The sequence below is a fragment of the Trichosurus vulpecula genome, chromosome 3 (genome assembly GCF_011100635.1).
Source record: "Trichosurus vulpecula isolate mTriVul1 chromosome 3, mTriVul1.pri, whole genome shotgun sequence".
Lineage (NCBI taxonomy): Eukaryota > Metazoa > Chordata > Mammalia > Diprotodontia > Phalangeridae > Trichosurus > Trichosurus vulpecula.
Window position 1 is genome coordinate 110,972,938 of NC_050575.1, and position 18,400 is coordinate 110,991,337.

The 18,400-nt window shown below is 37.3% G+C and overlaps 1 protein-coding gene across 3 annotated transcripts in view; it reads left to right on the plus strand.

Moving 5' to 3' along the window:
* The window catches only part of RPRD1B (regulation of nuclear pre-mRNA domain containing 1B), an 83,543-nt gene that overhangs the window by 13,029 nt on the left and 52,114 nt on the right, over positions 1-18,400 (plus strand). For all 3 annotated transcript variants that reach the window (XM_036751725.1, XM_036751724.1, XM_036751726.1), the window contains exon 3: positions 5,286-5,419. In XM_036751725.1, the coding sequence (XP_036607620.1) occupies positions 5,286-5,419 (134 nt within the window). The remainder of the gene's footprint in view (positions 1-5,285; positions 5,420-18,400) is intronic.

The following is an 18,400-nucleotide window of genomic DNA, read 5'->3' on the forward strand; positions in this document are numbered from 1 at the left end:
AATTTCACATAAAAATCAAACATTGAGTGCCTACTGTGTTCTAGAGACAGAAAGTAAATGCAAAAACATCCTAGTTCTCACAACTTATTCTACTGGGAGACACAGTGTATAGCTATTGGTATTTACCAAATAGTTACATACAGAGTAATTTGGGAGTGAGGGAAGGCACCAGCTGCTGAGGTGGGGTGGGAAGGTGGAAAGGCCTCATTGAAAGTGGCTCTTGAGTCTTCAAGGAAGTAAAGAGTTCTAAAAGGCAGAAGTAGAGGAACAAGAACATTCTAGACATAGATATGACAGCAGGTGTTGTGTATTAGGATCAATAAAAAGGCTAGTGTTGCTGGAACACCAAGTACTGGAGAGGGTGGCTGGGAATACAGTGGCTGCCAGAGGAAGCCCAGGTGTCTGAGTGTAAGATCAAAAGAATCTGAAAGAAAGGGATCTACATTGAAGAGAAAGAGAAGGAGGGGAACAGGTATTTATTTAGTACCTCCTGTGTGCCATGTCCTGGGTTAACCATGTGATGAATGATGGGGGAGTAAGGGAGTAATGTGTACTAAGAATAGAATAATGTGTACTAAATTGGGGCCATGTTAAGAAGAGCTTTGAATGCCAGACATACACACGTGCACACACACACAAATTGGAATTGTTTTGAGTAGGAGAATGATATGGCAGGCCTCCACTTTAGGAAAGTCATTTTGGAAGCTATCTGGAGTATAGAGTGAGAAGGGAGAGTTGTGGATGACACCAAAGTTGGGAAAATGAGAATTAGAATTGGACTGATTGAAGGGGTAAATTCCCAAAGGAGATAAAGAGGGTATGGGATCAAAGGTACAAGTAGAGACATTGGTTTTGCCAAGATGAAGAACCACTGCTTCTTTAGAAACGGGAACAAAAGATGTCAGGGATTTTGAGGTGTGAAGCAGGGGAAAAGGAACGAGTTCATTGAAGGTTGCCTTTGTTTTCTCAATAAGGTCGAAGTTGTGAAGATCATGCTAAGAGGAAGAAATTAGGATGAAGGAAGCATTGAGGCCTTGAGGAAATTAAGGAAAATTTGGGACAGCCACTTTGGGGAGTGTGATAATCAAGGGAAACCCCAAGAATTACCGTGTAACAATAAAGGCCAAGAGTGGTCACAATGGATAGAGTGCTGGGTCTGGAGTCAGGGAGACTCATCTTGGTGAGTTCAAATCTGGCCTCAGACACTTTTTGTCTGTGTGATCCCTGGCAAGTCCCTTAACCCTGTTTGCCTCAGTTTCCACATTTGTAAAATGAGCTGGAGAAGGAAATGCCAATCACTCTAGTATTTTTGCCAGGAAAAACCCCAAATGAGGTCATGAAAAGTTGGACTGGACTGAAATAACTGAATGACAATAAGGGCTAAGTCAAGATTAGATAAAAGTGTTTTATAGTGAACTAGCACTTGAATGGGAGTGAAGCAGGGAATGTTGTGAATCACTCAGAGTTGGCCTTTGGCAAGGCATGAGTGACTCAAAACAAGTTAGCAAGGAATTCAGAGGTAGAGAATAATATGTGGTTGAACTAATTAGCAATAGTGCTGCAGGAGAGGAGTAGAGAGGCCAGAGCAAAGGTGCTAAACTGGGAGAAGGCGTGTGGGTTGAGAGACAGAAGGTTGTAATGAAAATGAAGACTATTCTAGGAGGAGTTTGGCAGAGAGAGAGAAGGGAAGATAAGAGGTTGTCATTGGAGAGAGGAATTTCAAAATTCAGCATCACATAAGAAATGATGTTTGATGATGGGGTTCATGGGATGGGCATTTTTATGGGTGGCTAAGATGGAGCAACGATGTAGGTCTTGGGAGTTGAGATTTAAGAATAAGGAAATTAGGTGTTGAGATACCAATGTCTATTGTCTTTTATATATATATATATATATAATGTTATCTGTATTGAAGTCCTCTATGATTGATTGCAGGGATTAATTTGGAGGGGAAAATGAATTAGGTATTGGAAGGAAGAGAATTATCTATAGGCCAGTAAATACTAAGGAATGGGATAAAATGATATATAGTTATCCTTTCCACATGGTGACTTTCCTCATTGTGGTTTTAATATATTGTGGGTCAGCATAAGAAATTAAATGGGAATTTTGGGGAGATTTTGTGGAAGCTGCAGACAACATGCAAAGGCCAGCAGACAACACAAAAAAAGTTTAGAAATTCAGAAATGCATAAGATATATGTATAGTATTGTATAATATCAATATATTTTGTCTTTTAATACCATCATAATTCAGACTTCTTCTCCGGCACGAAGGGAGGGCCAGTAAATTTTATATTGATTTTCCAGATCATGGGGGTTACACACTCCTAACCCCCTGCAATGTGGAAGGGATAACTGTAGACTGGTGTGAATCTAGAAAGAATAGAGAGTTACTGAGTACTCATGGTAGTGAAATAGTCTTGGAGTAGGCAGTGAAGAATAAGTAACATACTTAATTCTCCTCTTCTTACAATGTTGTAGGGATACGTATATTACAGAAAATATAGGGAATAAACAAAGGAGCACCTAGTACTGTACAGGGTGATTGGGGACACAGGGGCTGCCAGAGGAAGCCCAGGTGTCTATGAGTGTAGAAAGACAGAGTGAAAGAAAATTGTTTAGGATGAAGAGAAAGAGGAGGAAGGAAGAGGACAAGCATTTAGTGCCGCCTCTGTGCTGGGCACTGTGCAAAGTGCTTTACAAGTATTATTTCATTTGATCTTTAAAACAACCCAATGAGGTAAGTGGTGTTATTATCCCCATTTTGTAGTTGGAGAAACAGGCCAACAGAGGTTAAAGTGACTTACCCAGGGTCACACAACTAGTAAGTGTCCTAGGTCAGATTTGAACTCAGTTCTTCCTGACCCTAGGCCCAGCTCTATCCACTGTGCCACTTAGCTGCCTCAGTGTATATTAGGAAGCTAATAATTAGATGCCTCATGGCGTACTGGAAAGAGGACTAGTCTTAGGATCACAAAGGCCTGGTTTTAAGTCCTGCTTTTGGTATAAAGGCAACTAAGAGAGACCAGGCCTGGAGACAAGAAGACCAGGGTTCAAATCCAGCCTCAGACACTAGCTGTGTAGCCCTGGGCAAGTCTTGTTTGCCTCAGTTTCCTCATCTCTAAAATGAGCTGGAAAAAGAAGTGGCAAACTATTTCAGTATCTTTGCCAAGAAAAACTCAAATGGGATCATGAACAGTCAGACACAACTGAAAAACAAAAAAATTTGGCGTGTAAGCATTCTATCACCATGGACAAACCTCTTGGTGACCCATGAGACAGTAATGTAGATGGGTTGTCCATCTGCATTGGTTAGGGGAGTTTTCATACTGGGAGTTCCTAACACCCATTAAATCTGAGGTCTGGACCATCCTACTTGATTACTGGAGAATTTGGCACTGTTGACAACTCCTTTCCTCAATCCCTTCCTGGATGCTTTCTCTCCTGGTTGTCCTCCTACTTTTTTGGCCACTTCTTTTCTTTTTTAGATCATTATCCAAGTCCTGAACAGTATAAGTGGGTGTTTATTAGGGCTCTGTCTTAGACTCTTTTCTCTTCTATGGATACAGTTATCACCTTTATGCAATGACTTTAATATTTGCTTAGCTAATCCTCACCTCTTTCTTTGAGTTCTGGTCCTACATTACCAATGATATGGAGTGCATCTGAAACAGAATTTATCTATATTTTCACTCCCAAAATCATTCTGTGTAGTATTTATTTATCTGTCTTCATTTTTTTTTTCTCCCAATAGAACGTAAGGTCCTTGAAGGCAGAAACTGTTTTAATTTCTGTCTTTGCATCCCTGGGTCTAGCACAGTCCCTAGCACATAGTATATACTTAAAAATGCTTGTGAAATGAATGAATTAATGGGGAAGGAGGCAGTGTTAAGAAATTTTATTTTCTGGTCTCCGAATCTGGAATCATGTCCCTATCTCATTAACTCTTTTGATATAGTGGCAATTTTGTTTTTTGTAATTGTAAACACAGCTTAACATATTACTAGGCATAAGCAACATAACATTAATCAGAACTGAATTCTGGTGCAAGAGATTTGACATATATTTAGTTGTTTCATACTTACTTAAAATCAATAGGTGGAAAAAAATTAAATCAATAGGTATTAGTGTTACATGTCAATTCATAGATAAGAACTATTCCTTCAAAATTCATTGAATTGATTTGAAATATCATTTAGACTGTCTCTTAGGCAATAGCAAAATTCACATGAGGGAAGATATAGGACATTTTTTATTCAGATGTTTCTTCATCTGTACTTGAACTTGAACTTAGCTTCTTAGGCCCTTTCTACCTCTAAGTTGAAGATCCTATAATCTTTGCGGCATAATCATTTTGAAGGGATAAAACAGAAGCGCCCCCACCCCCTGCCTGCCCTCTTACCTAACATGTTTTTGGATGGAGGAGAATAAATGTATCATACTTGCTAAGTCATTTTACTGGAAAGTACTCTGAGAAGCTTAAGGAAAGAAGTCCCAAATCCTCTCTTTAGATGTGCAGTTACAAAGGACTATTTTTTTTTTTGCCATGTGTTTTCAATCTTCCTAGGTTCTTTGAACAAGAAAAACAAACTTGGGCTGAGATTTGAACATATCAGAAATAGTTTGGAAATTTTTAAAAATATATTTTTATTTTTTTAAATATTTGGGAGATTTTTAAAAAAAACAATTGAGGAAAATTGTCTTTGGATAATATATACACACACACACACACACACACACACACACACTACACACACACACACGTATGTGTGTGTGTAGTATGTGTATGTGTTTTGCATTTGTAGCTATTGTTGAATGATGATTTGTTGAATTTCCTAACTTTTAAATGTATGTATTATTTGCTTTTAAAATTAATTCTTAAAATTTCCAAGCTGAGTTTCCTTTAAAATGGTTGAAAATACAAATGATTTTAATTGGTGATATTTTGTTAGAAAACATTCAGCACCTGAATTGTGATCTGTTCTATAATCCCGAGCTCTTACCTGTTCTAGGAGATAGAAGTCTGATTGCTTTGTTTACACTTATTTCCTAAAAGGAGAAAAAGAAAGAAAATATAACCCTTTACATTGGATGACTTTTGAATTCCTTTTTGTTGTCTGTTTCTTACGATAAATGATAATCTTTCCTGGATTTGGTTGCTGGGGCATTATGATAATACATATCTTATTCTTTTGGTTTTAAGGGTTTTTTTTTTAATGGGCTTAATTTGATTTAAAATCAGAAGTAACATTTTGATATTTTCTCTTTACTTTTTCTGGATAGAGAGGCAGATGAAGGCTGTAAAAAGCCTTTAGAAAGATTGCTGAACATCTGGCAAGAAAGAAGTGTTTATGGTGGTGAGTTCATTCAGCAGCTGAAGTTATCTATGGAAGACTCCAACAGCCCTCCACCTAAAGGTAGAAATATATTTTATTGCTGGACTTTACCTGTGTTAAAAATGGAAGGTGGAAAAAGTACAGTGGGGGTTTCTATGAATAGTTAGGCATTAAAAGATTTGTCAGAGAAACAGTAGTTCATAATTATAATAGCTTATTTATATAGCCCTTTAAGGTTTGCAAAGCATGACTTCCAACAGCCATGTAAAGTAGATAGTCTAAATATGATCTCTATTTTGAGAGATGAAAAATTTAGATTTTGAGAGTAACTGACTTGCCAATAGTCACATAGCAAGTAATGAGCTGAAGCAGTTCTCTATGACTATAAGTTAGAGGTGAGTTGCTGATGGGCATTGATTGGTGTTTTCTTATTGGGACTTCCCTATAGCAATGAAATTATAGGCACTGTTGTCCTGGTGGAAATATTCCTACTTTCAGGGACCTTATATTTTACTGGAGAATATAACTTTACACAGAAAAGAAAGTACAAGATAATTATCTAATGAGAGAGAGAGAACTAACATCTCCTCCTAGTTGATCAGAAAAGACTTGTGCAAGACTGAACACTTGAGCTGAGCCTTCAAGGGAGCTATAGATTCCAAGACTTTAAGGTGAGCAGGAAGTATATTCCAGGAATGAGCGATAACCTCTACAAAGGGACCAAATGGGAGGTGAAATGCCAAGTGAAGGAAACAACAAGTAGGCTGGAATGTAGAGTACAGAGGAATAATGTGAAATTTCTGGAAAGGCAGTTTGGACCTAGATTGTAGAGGGCATTTGGTGCCAAGCTGAAGAATTTGTATTTTATCTTAGAGGTAATAGGGAGCTATTGATGATTCTTGAGCAGTCACATAGTCAGACCTGTACTTTAGGAAGTTTGTTGCACTAGATATGTAGAGGGCAAATTGAAAACAGGAAGAGCTTTTAGGAGGCTTTTGCAGTTGTCAAAGCATGAAGTAATGAGAGCTTGAACTAGAGTGCTAGCTGTTCAAGAGGAGAGAATTGGAAGGATAAGAGAAGTGTTGTGGATGTAGAGCTGACAAGATTTAATAACTGATCAGATATGGAGGATAAAGGAGAGGAAAGACTTGAGGATGACTTCAAGGTCACCAACTTCTAGTATGTTAGCTGTCTCTCTTGGGTGACAAAGAATGGTAGCACCTTTAACAGAAATAGGGAAGTTTGGAGGAAAGGTAGAATGTCTTGCAGGTAATTGGTGGTGTGGGATGGGAGTTCAGGAAAGAGATTAGATTTGCGTATATACATCTATATAGAAATGACAGATCCATAGAAGCTAATGAGTACTAAAAAGTGATATGTAGAGCATAGAGGATCCAGCAGGGCAGAATATGATTGGACCATTATCTTCCTAATCTTGAACTCTATGCCACTTCTTAATGCAGCCTTGAATAATAGTGTTTTTGGTTGCCATATCATACTGTTTACTTGTATTGAGTATGTAGGCCATTAAACTCTTACTAGATCTGTTTTAGATTGTTGGCTAGCCATGCTTCCTCATCTTAAATTTGTAAAATTAACTTATTGAACCCAAATTTTTACATTTATCCCTATTAAATTTTGTCTTACTAGAGATAGCTTAATATTATAGCCTGTTAAAATCTTTTTGGATCTTCACTATTGTCTAGTATGTTAGCTATCCCTCATAGCTTTGAGTCATCTGCATATTTGATAAGCAGAGCCACTGTACCTTTAACCATGATGTTGATTAAAATGTTAAATAACACAAGTCCAAACAGATCCTTGGGGCACTCCATGAGAGATTTCCTTCTTAGTTGACATTGAACCCACAGCTAAGTCTCAATTAATGCAGGCTTATAAATAATGTGAAATTTGACTTAGTGTGAATTATAAAATACCAGGTCACATTTAATGCCAGCCAAAATTCATTTAATATGCTGCATGAGAGCAAAATAAGGGTTTTAACATGCTGCTGCATAGTCATTCCTCCTGTATGGATGTGATGTATACCATATTATCAACAGTTCTATTAAATTTTTTTTAGAAGAAACGTTTAACAAAATGGATGAAAGGAAGAATACTTCAATTGGAAACACTTGTCAGTGCAAAATAAATAGGCTTGCTACTACATTAGAGCAACATTTTGCTGTAATTGAATAGTATGAATGTGATTGTAGTAACTTTAAAATAGATTGAGATGTTGGAATGCTGGAATCTATGGAATAGAATATTCTGAAACATTTAGGTAAAACAAAAAGATAAAGTTGCATCAGTTTTTGGTGATTTGCATACAGCTATCTAGAAAAGAAGTGTTAGAAATATAGCATCTTTTTGTTTTATGGATTGAAGATTGCAATAAAAAACTCATTCCTCTTAGTGGAGCAGCCATTCAGATAAAAGCTTCAAGTTTAAGGCTGTAGAAGGAAAAAGAAATAAAACGGATAGTCAATGAAGTTTTACTGCAAGCTTTGGATTAATTGCTCTAAAAATCAAGTTCAACTGTATAATGTTAAAGTTACCAAAGAGGTGGCTAGTGCAGATGGAAATAGAGCTGCTAAAATATCCTGGTGTTTTGAAGAAAATAATTGAAGAAAGTGGATGATATTCTAGTGAACAAATTTTTAAAGCGAATGAAACAGGCTTATTTTGGAAACGACTTCAAGAACATGTATACACACGCATGTGTATATGTATTTTTTTGCACTTAATAGTATTTTATTTTTTCCAATTGCATGTAAAGAATTTTCAACATTCACTTTTTTTTCCAACATTCATTTTTGTAAGATTTTGAGTCCCAAATTTTTCTCCCTCCCTTTCTTACCTCCCCCCTTCTCAAGACATTGGTCATGTTGTGAAAAAAGAATCAGAACAAAAGAAAAAAAAAACACAAAAAACAAAAAAATCCATGAAAATAGTATGGTTCAATCTGCATTCAGACTCCAAAGTTCTTTCTCTGGATGTGATAGCACTTTCCATGACAAGTCTTTTGGAATTGTCTTAGATCATTGCATTGCTGAGAAGAGCTAAGTCTATCAAAGTTGATCATTGCACAGTGTTGCTATTTCTGTGTGCAGTGTTCTCCTGGTCCTGGTTCACTCAGCATAAGTCTTTCCAGGTTTTTCTGAAATCCACCTGCTCATCATTTCTTATGGAACAATAGTATTCCATTACATTCATATACCCCAGCTTGTTCAGCCATTCCCCAATTGATGGGCATCCCCTCGTTTTCCAATTCTTGGTCACCAAAAAGCAAATATTTTTGTACATGTGAGTCCTTTTCCCTTTTTTGTGATCTCTTTAGGATACAGACCTAATATTGATAATGCTGGGTCAAAGGGTATGCACAGTTTTATAGCCCTTTGGGCATAAAGAACTTATATTTCTAAGAAAGAAAAAGCTTGACCGGGACTTCAAGTGTCCAAGGATCACCAGCTATTTTTATTGGGAGGTAATGTAGGAGGAGGATTTAAGTTAAAACAAGTGTTTGTTCATCAATCTCAAAATCCTTGTGCTCTAAAAGGTTACAACCATCTATCACTTTAGTGTTAGAATACCTAAGCAAGGGTGACTAAAGATGTTTTTGAAGACTTGTTTTTAAATTATTTTAGCCCAGCTGTTGGAAAATACTGCATTTAAAGCATTGCTGATTTTAGATAAGGCCCTGGGTCATTGTGTGAAAATATGAGCATGCAAATTTGCTGAGATGTATATAAAACTATTAGCATCTACGAACATATTATGAAGATGATGGTTCAGTGTATACTGCCAAAATATTTTAAATAACAATAGTGATGCTTTCATCATATCATCAGTGTACGCTTATCTTTAGGTATGATATTCTGTCATTTTTAAAAATTTTGCTTTCTATAACTACTCTATAATAAACTTGAATCAGAAATACATTTTTATTCTTTGTTATGTTAATGAACAGATAAAAAACTTACTTTAAAAAATTTCATTGCATATTTCCATTGGACTGGAACCAAATCACCATATTTTACATATAATTATAACTTAGTGCGTATTCTAGTAATTCAACCTGTTAATGGGTTAATTCCATATCATTCAGTGTCACTAATTAATGGTTCTTTTGTGAGTCCAACCATTCAACCAATTCCTAAAACAACTAGTTACTGCTCTCTAGCTTATACTTTTCCATCTTGTCCATGAGAATAGTATGAGAAATTTTGTCAAATGTTCAAACTAAGGTCTAGGAAAAGCATGTTTGTAGTGTTTGATTTACCAGTCTAGTTGGTTAGTCATCAAGCATTAAGTGCTTATTAGGTGTCTGACTCTGTGCTAAGTGCTGGAGATAAAATGAAAAGCAAAAACATGGTCCCTGCCTTCAGGGAACTCACATTCTAATGGATTATGTGTATACACATACACATATATACATGTATATGTATACACACATATACGTGTGTGTGTGTGTGTGTGTGTGTGTGTGTATTCAGTCAGTCAATTTATTTAAGAACTGATCTCAGGACAGGACCAGGAAGGATCTCCTTCAGAAAGTAGGATTTGAGCTGAATTTTGAAGGAGGCCAGGGGAAGTAAAGAAGGCAAAGAGCATTCTAGTTATGGGGTTGACAGCCAGTGCATATGTACTGATGGAATATCACGTGTGAGGAACAGCAAATAGGCCACTATAGCTAGATTATAGAGGGGAGTAAAGTATATTAGAAGATTAGAAAGGCAAGAAGGGACTAGATTATGAAGAGATTTAAATGCCAAACAACATCCTGGGGGTAATAGAAAAGTACTGGAATATTGAGTAGGGAGGGGGTAACATGATCAGACCTTCACTTTGGGGAAAACTTAGACAACAGATTGGAAATGTGGCGTGAGTACTAGTAATGAGTCCAAGATAAACACCTGGGACTGGGAGAATAATGGTACCCTCAACAGTGATAGTTACGTTGCAAAAGAGAGGAGGATTTTGGGGGAAGGATGAGTTTTGTTTTGGGAATGTTGAGTTTGAGGTGCCTGTGGGACATCCAATTTAAGATATAGAACTGGAATTCAGGGGAAACATTAGGACTAGATTAATAATTCTGGGAAGCATTTGCATAGATAGTTGAACTCATGGAAACTCATAAGATCACTTAGCTCTTGTATACAGGGAAAATAGAATAGGATCAGGGACAGAGTCTTGGGTGACACCTAACCATAATTAGTGGGCTTGACCTACATGAAGATCTGTCAGAGGAGGCTGAGAAGGTGTGTGTAGTAGAAGAAAAACCAGGAGAGAATAATTTCACAAAAACCTAGTGAGCAGGGGATGTCTAGGAGGAGTCACCCTGGCTCACAATCTGTGTTGTGATTCCTTTGATTCTTATTTTCTCTCACTCCTCTGTATCCAGTTGCTAATTCCTGCCACCTTCTAAACATCTGACCATGTTTAGTCCCTGGCAAAACTCTGGTGGCTTCCTGTTACCTCTAGGATCTAACATAAAATCCTCTGTCTTTTAACCCTTTCCAGTCTTCTTTTACCTTACTTCTTTCCACATACTATGTGATCCGGTGACATTGGTCTCCTTTCTGTTCTTTGAATATGGCATTCCATCTCTCTACTCCAGGCATTTTCACTAGTTGTCTTCCATGTCTGGAATTCTCTTCCTCCTCACTTCCCAATTCCTGTTTTTCTTCAAGTCCCACCTAAGATCCCACCTTTTACAAGTAGCCTTTTCCTATTCCATTATTGCTAGTGGCCTGTTTATCCTTTCTGTATCTCTCTTTTCTATATAGTTATTTACATATTTTTTCTACCATTAGACTGTGATCCCCTTGAGAGATAGAAGTCTTCTGTCTTCCTTTGTATCCCTAGCCCTTAGCCCAATAGGTGCTGAGTAAATGTTGTTGACTTGAGATGACAGTGTCAAAGACTTCATAGAGATCCAGGGGGATGAGGATTGAGAAAACACCATTAGATTAGGCAGTTAAGAGATTGTTGGTAACTTTGGAGAGATTGATTGCATTGAATGAGTAGGTTGGAAACCAGATGCAAAGGGTTTCAAAGTGAGTGAGAGAAATTTTATCAAAAAAGGAAATGAAATTAGTCTGCTGTGATCAGCTCTTGGTAAATTTGTGTTGGCTCTTTGTGATCACTGCTTCCTTTTTCAGATGTTCACTAAAGATTTCTTTAGTATATTTTAGGATTTTGCCAGTAATTGAAGTCAAGTTCAGTGCCTTATAATTTGTAACCTCTGCTTTTTAAAAAATGTTTGAAAATTAAATGACATTAGCCTTTCCTCCCTCCTGTTCTTTATTGTTTTTCAAAGCTCACTGACAGCAGTAGCTCAGTCTTCACATTTGCCAATTCTTTTATTACTTTGGAATTTAGTTTGTCTAGGTCTAGTGATTTGAGCTTATCACAGTTAGCTAGGTATTATCTTAGCTTCTCTGGACTTATCTTGGGTTCCAACTCCCTTTTGTCCATTTTTATTTTGTGCTCTCTAGTCTAAAGTTCATTCTCCTTGACAGAGAAACAGAATGAAAGTTGAGCAGCACTGCTTCCCATATTCATCCCACCCGCCTCAAGCAGTAGTCCTGTCCTCCTTTGATTCTCCTCTTTTTCTCAGTGTAGCTTTAAAAACAAAAACAAATAAAAAAATCCAAACAAAGAACTTTGTTGTCCTTAGTTTTCCTTACCAGCCTCTGATTCTGAGTTTTGATGTCATTGACACTGCTCTTTCAAGACTATGCCTTGCTTTTGTATTCATACTGGTTACCTCCCCTTGTTTCAGTCTTCTTTACATCTTTTTAAAATCAAAGTTGGTCACTGAGTTTCCTGTGAAACACATTGGTTTCTTTAGACAATTTGTCCTTTTCTTCCTCATAAAAATTGCTTCTCTGTCTTAAGAAGTTTTATTCTTGAGAGTTTCGCATTTCTCCTGGGCTGACTTTTTCTCTGTTGAACCTTGTGAGAACCTATGTTTCCTTTTCTTAAAATCTTTGAAATCAAATCTCCTAAAATCTAGTGTACATGTCATATTCTGTATATGTCTTTTCCTTTCCTTTTCTGTTACAAATTCTAAGATGGAGTGGCTGCTTCCTAACAGAGATTCTCATCATTTATACCCTTGCAGTCGGCTTCTCTTTGCTATTGAGAAACCAGCTCCAAAAGTGCAGGTCCCCTTGATGGTATTTCTGCCTTTTAAAGAACGAAGTTATTCTTAAGGCAAGCAAGGAAATTAGTAGTTGCTCTGGTTTTGGCAGAAAAAGAGCTCCAACTGATATCTAGATAATTGAAGTTCTCCATCACTGTTGTATCATACCTCTATGCCAGGCTTGTGATAGGTTTCCCAAATGCCTTGTCTGTTTCATCTTTCTGTCCAGTCTATTGTGTGCTCTAATATTCTGCTTCTTCCTCTCTTGATTTTTACCTAAATGCTCTCTACTATGCTTCTCTCTTCTGCTTCCTAGATTTCCTGACACAAATGTCTTATTACAGCATACTAAATCTCTTCCCCTTTTTGAATACTGTTTACCCTTCCAGAACCACATTCTATTCATGGGTCCTTTCATACCAATCTTAGTGATATTTATGAAATCCAGTTTTCTATCATAGTTGTTACCTATACTTTATGCATTTGCATGTTGACATGTGAAACCATGGGTTTTATTGCTGATTCCTTTTTGGATTTTCTTTTCCTCTGAATTTCTGGGCATCTTTGTTGCTATTCTTCCTGTATTTTAAATACTTTAAATGTATCTAGCTTTGATATACATAGATGTTTTTATCACTCTTCCTTCCTTTCCATTTTAAAGCCCTTTTGATTAGATTTTCAAGACTCTCAGCATATATATTTTCACTAGCCCCTGCTGGCTGTACTCTATTCCTGGCCAAGATCTAGGTGTTTGCATATTTTTGAGCCATGATCCAGAAATGAAGAAATCAAGTCCTTGTTACACTTTTTGTTTTTTCTCCCAGTTGTGTTACTTTGGTTTGTTTTTTCTGAGTTCCTCTATATCAGTTGTAACAATTTTTTTTTCTTTTTACATCACTGTCATTTCTAAATATATGTCCCCTACCCCAAGCTGTCTTCTGTAACAAAAAACAAAATAAAGGGAAAAAAGTAGTTTAGTTAAATCAACCGACATGTTAAACCACTCTTTGGTTTTCTTGTCCCCATTAGTACAATGGTTTGTTGGTAGGGACAAATTTGGAAATAAAGCAGTAATGCATATTTTCAGTCAGATTCCCAAGTACTAGATCAGGATAAAGTCTGTTATCTAGAGGTCCTTGCCCTCAACAATATAGTCCAGCTGAAACCTAGACCCATAAAATGGTATTAATATAGTTTATATCCATATATAGCCTAGAGGCAGTGAGGTAATACGGTGGATCCAGTATACAGGGCCCGGAATCAGGAAGACCTGAGTTCAAATTTGGCCTCAGACACTTTCTAGCCTTGTGGCCCTGGGGAAGTCACTTGACCTTTGTCTGCTTCAGTTTCTCTAACTCTGAAATGGGTATATTAATAGCGCCTACCTCACAGGATTGTTGTATCAATAGTAGTAGGTTCCCTTTCTCTCTCCCTTCTCCCACAGTTTATAGAATGGAAGCTCTGACTTAGGAGAATCACCTTTTTAGCTTTAACCCTATACTCCAACTGTAAAAACAACTCATTTTCTTTCCCAGTGCCATTTTTCAGTCTGTGTTTTCTGTATACAATACCATTTCCTTTCCTATCTGTTCAAGTATCTTGCTTCTCTCTATAGTGCATGTCGTTCATGACCCACCTCAAGTACTGCTTTCCGTGAAGCTTTACCTGACAGCTGTAGCCTACTAGCCTACAGTGGTTCCTTTCCTCCTCTGAACTCTTGTGGCACTTATTTGCTCTACCACACATTTTGTGCTTATGCTGCCTTATGGCATCTCTTGTATTATTACTGCTTATCATTCTACTGTTTTGTTGACTCCACACCTAGGTTTAAGTCACTTGAAGGCAACCACAATGTGCTATATTTATTTCTATTTCCTATAACAATTAATACATTATAATTCAATTTATCTGCATTCATTCACCCTCTCCCCAAAACTTTCTTCAGTTGAGAGCACTGGAGGTTGATTTGATACTGTCCAATTAAAAATGACACCTATGAAAACAGATTCATTTATTTATGATAATGGGTTCCCCCAGGAAGTTGGTCTACAGCAGACAGCAGCCAATAGACAGGCTGTCTTTTATTGCAAAAAAAAAGTTTCCTGAAAATGGGAGTATATTAGCAACTGAGCTATCTTCAGTTGTCAGGGTGTGCTAGAGCCAGCTCTAGCTGGTTCAGATTAAGTTTTCAGTGTGAGCATTTACCTTGGAAATCAGCAAATGCTTCAAATCCGGACTTAGTTTATTGTTTTGTTGATTGTTTAGACTTGAAAGTGTTAGTAATGTAGATTAAACTTAAAAGTATGTCAGTGGGTATGTTTTTTTCTTTCTGAAAAGCTGGTTGTTAAACATTTCATTTATTAGCACGACACTCCTTCCCAGTTTTTACTCCATCCTTGACACAGAGTCTTCCCATCACTTTCACTATTACTTTAGCAGTACTTCAGAATCCTTATGTAATAATATCTATTCTTTTTTTTTTAAGACTTGTAGCTCAGGCTGGAGTGCAGAAGCCACTCATGGGCCAATCTCAGTACTTAAAATTTGGGCCAGTTCACCCCTTCTTAGGCATTCCCTTTGGGAGGGAGAGTCACCATTTTGGTGCCAGATTTAGTAGTACTGCAGTTTGGAATTCCCAAACTGAAGTGATCAGCCTCAGCCTCTCTGGTAGCAGGGATTTTAAGGATTATAGGGATGTGCTATCATGTCCTGCATAATAGCTGCTTTTTAAAAAGTTTTATTTTAATCTTTTATTTATTTTTTGTATCTCTGTCATTTCCCATTTGAAAAATCCCTCACTTCCCATTGAAACCCTCTTTTGTAATATCTAGTTACTCTTTTACTACATTCTCAGGATGCTGGGCATAGTATTAAGATAAGAGTTGGGAGACCTGGATATTATTATCATCCCTTCCACCAACTAGTTGTTTGACTTAGGGTAAGCCACTCTCCCTCTTTTGTTTTGTCTCCTTATCAATAAAATGAAGGAATTGTGCTGGATAATTTCTGAAGTTTTTTTTTTTTTAACTATGATATTCTATGAGTTTTAGAGATATTAGTGTTTATCCCATGGAATTGAAGGTTTCCATGTTTCTTCTTAATGCTCTTGCCTCTTTTGCTGCATAAGAAGTTATTTCGCTTAACACTTTGAAGCTTTTCCCTCCTTGACAAGAATTTCCAGAGCTTTGATTTCTTTAAGAATTCAGGGTCACTGCCATGCCATGATTAGGTTTTGGAGAAGGACTTTAGTGTTAAACAGTGGTGGTATCCTTAAGCATTTTTGAAAAGCATGATGCAGAGGAAATTTGTGACTCTAAGTGGTATTGGGGTATAGTGAAAAGAATGCTGGATTTGATATGAGAGAGACTTAGGTTTGGATCTCAGATTTGCTGCTTGCTCCCTGTGAGACCTTGGTCAGGTCCCTTAACTTTTCTGGCTCTTGTTTTTTTATGTAAAAAATAAGGGGGCTGGACTTGATAATCTACCTTTTAGCTCTAAATCTTGTAATCTTATTTGCAACCATGTTAGACTTGGAAGGGCAGTATTATGTTTCCCTTTGTGTTTTGAAACTGGACCCAAATAGCAATACAGGCAATGTTCCTCTTTGTTTAAGTGAACTTTTTTGGGGGGGAGGGGGAGGAGTGGCTGTAGAAAGGGCTTTGATCCTGTTCCTTTTTCAAAAATGTTACCCAGATGAATGATAGGGACTTGGTATTTGTTGATTTTATATGTTAATTGTATTAGGCATGAGAAAAATGTAAAGTCTTTTCTATTTTAATATTGAAGATGACAAGCCAGTGGTTACAGCTTCTTTTCTAAATTTATGAATGTTGTTTCTAAACTGTACTACACTTGGGTTCTGTTTATCAGAATTCTAACAAATTTTATTTTGACTCACTGCTCCCTTAAGAATGTCACTTTGACATATGCTTTAAATGTTGACAACCCAGGGGCATCTAAGTGGTCCGTGAATAGAGCAGGCTCCCTGGAGTCAGAAGAACCTGAGTTCAAATTCTGCCATAGACACTGACACTTATTAAGTGCCACTTAACCCTGATTGCCTTGCGCCCCGCCCCCAAAAAATGTTTACAGCCTGGTTTTTATCCAGGGTGGTGGAAAACGGGATTCATCAAACATGGAGACAGAGGAAAATCACTTCCCTACCTGCTTCTTCCTCAGCACTAGTTTTCCTGAATCAGTAGTGTAGATAGTAGTTGGGCTTCAAGATTTTGGATGGAGTGAAAGAAAATATGCACAATTTTATACATCTTTTACACAATTTTGTACATCTTTATACATCTTTTTTCCCTCTCCTTCTTTCCCCCACCTGATAGCCTTAGATTTGAGAGATTAAGGAAATGGCACTAGATGAAGTAGGCACATTGTGTCATGTTAAATATTCTTGTGGTTTATGGGTCACCATTTTCTGGTTATTGGTTTGAAGGACTTATTTATAATTTTGAACTAGTATTTTTCCTGTAAAAAGTTAAGTTCTGTATTCAGATCTTATCTGTGACACTTACTAGCTATGTGATCTTGGACAAGTCACTTAACCTTATAGAAAATGGCACAGTTTCATCGTTGAAGGGATCCAGTCTGCATAGAATTCTTTATTGCAGCATTCCCAACCTTCATTTTGTAGCCCTTCAGTGATGAGAAATGCACTACTTTGTGAGGCAGCCCATTCCGTTCTTGGACTTTCTACTTGTTAGGAAGTTTTTCCTTTTATACTGCCCTCTTGCAACTTTGTTTCTATTTCTCCTAGTTCACTCTCCTGCCAAGCAGAATAAATGAATTCCTGAAGACAACTATTAGAGTATTCATGACATGGGCCTATTCTTATCCATCCTGAATGTCAGCCCATCCTTGCATGTCATTTCTGGTCCCTCTTATTATGCTGGGTGCCCCACAGCTTCAGTGTCCTGGGTTTGAATCCTTGCTTTGTCATTTATCAGCTTATTGAACATGATCAAGTCATTTCGCCCCCGAGCCTCAGTTACCTCCTGTGTAAAAGGGAATATTAATAACTGCATTCCTTGCTTCACTCATTGTGAGCGAAGTGTCAGTTAAAGGAACTGGGGATGTGTAGCTTTAAAAAAAGACAAATTGGGGGGAGGACGGAAGAGCAAATATTTGAATCTTCCTTGTGCAAGAGAGATTATAGACTTATTCTGTTTGACCCCAAAGAGCAAAACTTGGAGGAAGGTACAGAAAAGGAGATTTCAGCATAACATAGGATAAATCTTCCCAACCATTATAGCTGTCCAAAAGAGGAATGGGCTGCCTTTGATGAGAGTGGGTTCTCCCTCATTCGTGGAGATTTTAAAGCAAGAAGGAACCTCAGAAGCCATCTGGTCTGGTCCCTTTGTTTTTATAGATAAAAGATCTGAGACCTAGAAAGGTTCAGTGCCTTGACAGAGCTCACACATATTTAGTGACAAAGGCAGATTTAAACTCACATTCTTTTATTCTAAATCTATTATTATTTTCAGTGTACTTTACTGACTCTTCAAATATAAGCTGGATGACCATTTTAGGACACAGTTATAGAAATGCTTCTTAATCAGTTATGAGTTGAATTAGATGGCCTTTGTGTTCCCTTCTAGCTCTAAAATTCACATTAAATCTAATCTTTTTCTGAGCAAGAGTTGTGTATCAGCTGGTTGGGAAACATTTATTGAACACCTATCATATGCCAGGAAGGCACAAAGACAAAAATGAAAAATTCCCTCCTCTGAAGGACCTTATATTCAGCCAAAGGAAACATGTCCATATAGAAGAGGCTTCCTATAGAAGCAACAGTTGAGCCTGAGACTTAGAGGAAGTAAGGGATTTATTTCATGAGACGGGAGCGAAGAGCCAAAGCATTCTAGGTATGAAGGACAGGCACATTTGAGAAACAACCAGGTGGC